The sequence below is a fragment of the Littorina saxatilis genome, linkage group LG1 (genome assembly GCF_037325665.1).
Source record: "Littorina saxatilis isolate snail1 linkage group LG1, US_GU_Lsax_2.0, whole genome shotgun sequence".
NCBI classification, from domain to species: domain Eukaryota; kingdom Metazoa; phylum Mollusca; class Gastropoda; order Littorinimorpha; family Littorinidae; genus Littorina; species Littorina saxatilis.
Window position 1 is genome coordinate 42,759,823 of NC_090245.1, and position 6,686 is coordinate 42,766,508.

A 6,686-nucleotide genomic window follows, 5' to 3' on the forward strand; every position below is an offset into this window, starting at 1 on the left:
AGAAATGTACCGAAATGTGTGAATCAATGACCCTGTTGGCACGTGACTATCAAGCAAGCAAATCAGAACACAAAGTAGCCAAGAAGAAAGAAATGACAGCTTGGAGAAAGAAAAAATTATTTGATGAAAAGGCGCCTCTGTTTTGTTGATGGTTAACATCTACAAAAGCTAAAAGAAACAGTTTTTACAACAACAAAAACACAAGCCAAAGAGAACAAAACCATTGCGGCATGTGAAAGTCTGGAATAATAATGTAGAACGTTTTAACTGAAGACATGAAAACAGCAATGTATACTCAGAAAACATGATCATTCTCGTTTGCATTGATGTTGCAGGTCACACCCCAAACTGCTGTCCGCTTTGCACGAGCAAGTGGTCCAGACAGACGCAGAGTCGATCCCGATGCTCCCAGAGCGATTCCAGACCAAGCACGCCAAGCCCTGGAGAGACAACGCCAAACCCTGGAGAGACAGCGGCATAGGGGAGGAGGCGCGGCCCCCACAACCACCCAGGAGGCCCGTGAACCTGGGGTCCATCAAACTGCGGGAAAAGCCCGGACCAGGTTCGAGCGCAGACCAGGCGGGAGGATACCTAAGTCCGTCGTCAGAAGAAGTGCAGGCCGTCGTGAGGGCGAGATTTAGTGAGTTCCTTGCTGGACCGTCGCAAGGGCAGGCTTTCCAGGACGACGAGGACGATCGGCGCGAGGTTTACTCGACAAGCATAGCACGGGACGACTCGCCGCGCGCCCAGTCACAAGGCTTGAACAAGCTGCAAAAAAGTCGGACTTACAAGGGTCCACTAGTTCAGGAGATCCCTGGCCTGCCCCCGGGGCCACTGCCCAGCCGGGGCGCGAGTTTGCACGGCGGACTTCTGAGGCCTCTCGCCTCCCCTCTCTCGACCATGGTTATTGACGAGGATCACGTGTACAGTGAAATCAAGGATGTGGCCAGGCCTGTCCCGGCGCCCAAACCCAAGAAGGACAAACAAAGAATGAGCTGTCCTCCTGAACACTAACACAGCGCTAGGCCAGACTGAATTGGACGTGTACCTAACCAAGGATCAGCTGTCCTACTGAACGCTATCTCAGCACAAGGGATTGCATTGCAAGTGTACCAAACCCAAAACGATCCTGAAGAAAATGAACTGCCCTACTAAACGCTGACACAGAATTTGGGATAGGACTGAAAAGTGAACATACCTGAGAAAGGCAATCTGTAAGGATGAGTTGTTCTCCTGAACACTTGCACAGCTCTAGGCCAGATTGTATTGGAAGAATATATACCTAACCCAAGAAATCCAAGCAGCGGATGAGCTGCCCCACAGAACGCTAACACAGCATTAGGAATTGCACTGATAACCGGAGAAAGGCAATCTGAGGATGTTCTGTTCTCCTGAACATGAATACAGCGCTATGCCGGATTGCATTGAAAGTCTACCAAACCCAAGAAATCCAACAGAAGATGAGCTGCCCTACTGAACACTGAGACAGCACAAGGAAAAGCAATCTGAGGATGAGTTGTTCTCCTGAACTACTAGCACAGCGTTAGGCCAGATTGCATTGTTCCTAACCCAGGGTGAGCTGCCCTATTGAACACTGACACATCATTAGGGATTGCATTGAAAATGTACATACCTGGGAAAGGCCCTACTGAACACTGACACAGCATTAGGGATTGCATTGAGAGTGTACATACATGGGAAAGGCCCTAGGCCTACTGAACACTGACACAGTATTAGGGAGTGTATGGTCTTGTGCCTCTCCCCCTTACTCTCTACCACAGCTCCGGGGGCTGCATTGAAAGTGTACCAGAGGATGAGCTGCCCTGCTAAACTCTAACATGTTTCGGGACTGCATCGGAAGTGTACCATCCCACTAGCAAGGCTAAGGTGCACGAAGCGAAAGTGGGTTCTACCCAAACGGATGAGAACAAACCGCGGGGTCGGATTCGTTGAAATCACACCAAATCTCAAGTTCAACCAATCCAACACCGCGGCTGACTCCCACCCGGTTGGTAACTTTCTCGTGCACCTCGGCCCTGATCTCTGTGTAATTGTGCGCATTGTGAGCGTAATAGTAAGACTATAAGAAATATTAACACGTGTGGTACATACGGGAACTTTGACTTTATACTGTACTAAAGCAGTCTGGAAGATATAGTTCTAACTGATGATTGTTTTGTTTTGCACAGCAAGTGCATGCTAGCCGTGTAGGTAAGTCTTGAAAAACAGTTCCAACTTTATATAGTAAGAGCTAAACATTTGAGGAGTATAATCATATGAAAACGAAATCGAAGGATATGACACCATGTCAGTCAACTGTTTCTCTATGGAAAAGCAGGACTGACTCAGTACCACTTTTTAATGTAAAGCATTGCTTAAATGCTGCCATATTCGTAGCGTTCATTAATTAATTCATATTGTTTACATGTGCCAATAATGTTATAAAACTGTACCAAAGGGGATATAATAACGATTGGCTGTAGCTTTCGAACACAGAAAACATTATTTCAGTATTGCAAAGTGGTGTTGATAGTGTCGAATGTAAGCAGAACAGTCTCAGACGCCATCTTTGGTTTACGAAACGTCACGAAGTTACGTCAACGGTCTAAAAATAGCACAAGTCCTGGAGAACTATTGCTAAACAATGCAATAAAGAATTAATTATTTCTCGTAATTGGTAAGGACTTCAAACCTAAAACTTTGCAGGAAGCTTAATTTATACATCCCCGCAACGATGGGAAAAGCCCTGGAAGTAATTAAACTAATTAAATAGGACTATGTCAGCCTTTAAACCAGGGCCAGATGGGAAAAGAACGAACACCTATTCTCCCCACTGGTGAGAAACAACTCTGTCGGGGATTTTTTTTTTATCTGTGGAAGAGTTGCCCCGCTTTAAAAACACCACACCCACCCGCACACACACACACACACACACACACACACACAAACATGTACACACAGACACACATCCACATCCACACGTGCACGGACACACACACACACACACACACACACACACACACACACATTCTTTGGCCGACAATGCAAAACATCCACACTTTTTTTGAGCGTTTCTGCATGGTGTTTTTGCATACAGTATGTAAAAGTACCCGATGTATTAAAGTCGATTGATTGATTGATTGATTAGTGGATGGATGGATGGATGGATGGATTTATTGATTGATGGATTGATTGGTGTAGTGAACAATCAGATACTTAGTAGTATTTCTGGTGTGTGTACCGCATGTTTAGGTACCGCATGTGGTCCACTTTCATTATTTAATTTCTGTTTGATTTATTTGCCTTTAAAAAAAAAGTATTTATATACACTCTTCAAAAAAAGTTAAGGATCACTTTTTTACAAGCACGCCACACAAAACAGACAAGACCGAATTCTTTCATTTTTAAAAATTATATAATTGAACAACCAAGGAGTAATGACAAACAAAGCAAAGATCGAACGCGGCAGCGACAATTTAGCTAGAGTGTGTCAAACGTGACAACCCTCGAAAATGGAATTCACAACAATGTGAATCAGTGTCAATAACGCGTGTGCCCTCCGTTGTGTGCCAGGCATTCAACACATCGTTGGCGCATGGAGTGGATCAGGTTGCATATGAATGCTCTGGGAACTCCATTCCACTCCTGCTGGAGCCATTGCAGCAGTTGACCCAGATTGGCAGGAGGAGGGTAATGTTGCTTTACCCGACGACAAAGCTCGTCCCACATGTGCTCTATGGGGTTCAGGTCCGGGCTGTTGGCTGGCCACAGCATCCTGTTGACCCTGGCCTGCTGGATGAAGGTGTTTACAGCTGCAGAGCGATGGGGAGGTGCGTTGTCATCCTGAAGAATCGCACGAGGGCCGATCGCTTGGAGGGCTGGAACGACCAGGCCGGTTGCAGGATCTCATTCTGGTAGCGGACACCGGTCAAGTTGCCCACTACATGGTACAGAGGTGTCCTTAGACGTGTGCTGATCCCTCCCCAGACCATCACAGAGCCTCTGCCAAAACGCTCTTGTTCCAGAAGCGCTCTCCGCGACGCCTCCACACTCGGATGCGACCATCAGCAGGTTCCAAGCAAAAGCGGGACTCATCTGTAAACAACACCTGAGCCCACTGCTGACGTTGCCACCTCATATGTTGAGTGCACCAGGCTCGGCGAGCTGATCGGTGATTAGCAGTCAGGGTTGTTCCTCGGACTGGACGCCTCGCACGCAAGCCAAAGTTGTGTAAGCGGTTTCGGATCGTCTGACCACTAACAACAGTATTGGTGGTAGCTTGTAGGCGTTGCCTAATGTTGTTTGCCGTAGCCATTCTTTGTTGCATGGCCTGCCTCTGAATGAAGCGATACTCTCTTTGTGTGGTGACTCTGGGCCGACCAGAACGTTATCGCTCCTGCACTCTTCCAGTTGCGTGGAATCTCTGTTTTAGTCTGATGATGACAGAGGGAGCCACTGCAAGCCTCTGGGCCACTTGCCTGGCAGCAACACCGTCTTGTAGCCATCCTATTTCCCTTCCTCTATCCAAATCGCTCAGTTTTCTTCGTGGGGGCATGTTGCTACTGTGCATAATTGTGTCAGCGTGTCAACCTTTAAAGGCACAGTAAGCCTCCGGTAAACCATCACAGAGCTCCCCGAGCGTCTAAATACAGTACAAGCATACTTCCATTTGAACGCTCACCGAACGGGAACATCCTGGCTGCTTTCTGTCGAGCGTGAGACATTTTCCAAGAATTTATTTTCGTGGACTTGGCCCTGAAGAACAATGGCGCCTCGTTTTTGCGCTAGACCTAACTTTTAAAATCTAAATAATAAATTGACAGCTTGTTACACAAACATTCTTTAATCATAAAAGAATTCGTTTTTCATCAAGACAAGATCAGAACAATTCGAAGTTGTGAAAGTTTAAAAAAAAAGAAAAGCCCGGAAGCAGGGTCACGCAAGGGTCGTAGCAGACGACGGCCCGGTTTATCAGTGCAAATCGCCGTTCCTCTCAACAGTCAAAAGCCATCGCTAGAGTTCTTGTGAACCACAGCCGTTGTTTCGTGCATAAAAAACGTGCTATTGTAGATAAGCTCACGTCGAGTCGCATTCAAATGACTAACTATGACGACTGCATTGTGAAAAGGGGGAAAACTGGATCACACGGGTTCACGATGGCTCAGGGGTAAGATAAACCACGCAAAAATAAATTCTTTGAAAATTGTTCGCTCTTTACGGAGGGCACCTAGGATGTTCTCAATTGGTGAGTGTTTAAATGAAAGGGTGTTTGTACTGTGTGTAAAAGCCTGACCGTATCTGTGATGGTTTACGGGAGGCTTACTCTGCCTTTAAACACAAGCTGGTGAGCGATGTTCATAGCCAGGACCCTGTTGTAGCACGTGCATCACAACCTTTTACCCTGGCATGCGTTCCGCAAATTTCATGGGGTTATAAAAAACACCCTTTTTCTTCCAAAATACAGAAGCTTTTGAGAAGTCCCACAAAGGGATATAACTCTGCCTGCCAAACAAAATTCTAGGTCAAGACTCATTGTTTATTTGTTAATTCAAACACATTAATCTTTTAATTATTATGTCGATGTTTAATTTTTTGGCAATTTTTTATAATTAGATCCGTTTTTTTTCAACCGATCCTTAACTTTTTTGAAGAGTGTATGGTGATAAACGAGGGTGCTTTTACAAGTGAGTGTTACTCAACCCAAGCGAGAAGCGTATGGCACAAGATGTCAGTCATGGAATCTATTAATTTTGTACTGTTTCTACTCATATTTTCGCATCATAGCTCAGTTTCCGAAAAACGACCTCGATGGCTAAATATAATAATTTACTTATATTCTTTGAACATGAAGAATTTGAGCATTGACAACATTGCTTGAAGTCAATATCCGTCTCCGGGTTTCATAACCTTATAACCGGGCTAATTCTTATACTAGTCATATTTTCGGTTTTCGTAATAGAGATCTTGATTAGTGGACTTTGCTTTTATGCTTTTTGTTCGTTAGTTTGTTTGATGCTTATTACTTTGAATAATTATGTTCTTTTGTTGTTAGTGGTACTGCCTATATATGTTATGTTATGTTATTTATATTTTTTGGACACGTTTCTCAAATTTTCAGGCGTGTGTGAGCATACACACGTGTGTGTGTGTGTGTGTGTGTGTGTGTGTGTGCGTGCGCACTCATGTGTGTGTGTGTGTGTGTGTGTGTGTGTGTGTGTTATGCTTGTGTGACATCTGGCCTATCAAAGAAAAGACACAAATAAAGCGATTTTTGTACGAAGGACTTCATCCGTGCTGATGCATTGAGTTTTTTTTACAACGAGAATGTTATGCTGCTACACTAGCTCTCTCTCTCTCTCTCTCTCTCTCTCTCTCTCTCTCTCTCTCGCTCTCTCCAAATATTAAATAATTTGCTGAACAAATGTTGGAGTTAGTAGCATTTTAGTGGGATGAAGTTGGTTTTTGTTTTTTTGTTTTTTTGTTTTTTGTTGTCACCCTGTATGTTTTGCGAGTTGGGAAAGACAGCATTTTTGTTGCTGGGAAGAACAGTGTGTTTTGAAGGAATCTTTTACAACGAAACACTTGAGAAAGTTTGAGAACATCTACTGAAGCGCGGGAACACCAACAGTGTTGAGAACAAAGAACGGATCATATATCATCTCTGGTGCCAAACTATAACAAACTGG

At 44.7% G+C, this 6,686-nt stretch overlaps 1 protein-coding gene across 1 annotated transcript in view; it reads left to right on the forward strand.

Moving 5' to 3' along the window:
* Positions 1 to 4,370, forward strand: part of LOC138970316 (uncharacterized) — a 41,274-nt gene extending 36,904 nt beyond the window's left edge. The window contains exon 19 of the mRNA XM_070342797.1: positions 336 to 4,370. Coding sequence (XP_070198898.1) covers positions 336 to 1,014 — 679 coding nt within the window. The 3' untranslated portion in view covers positions 1,015 to 4,370. The remainder of the gene's footprint in view (positions 1 to 335) is intronic.
* The last annotated feature ends 2,316 nt before the right edge of the window (positions 4,371 to 6,686 follow it).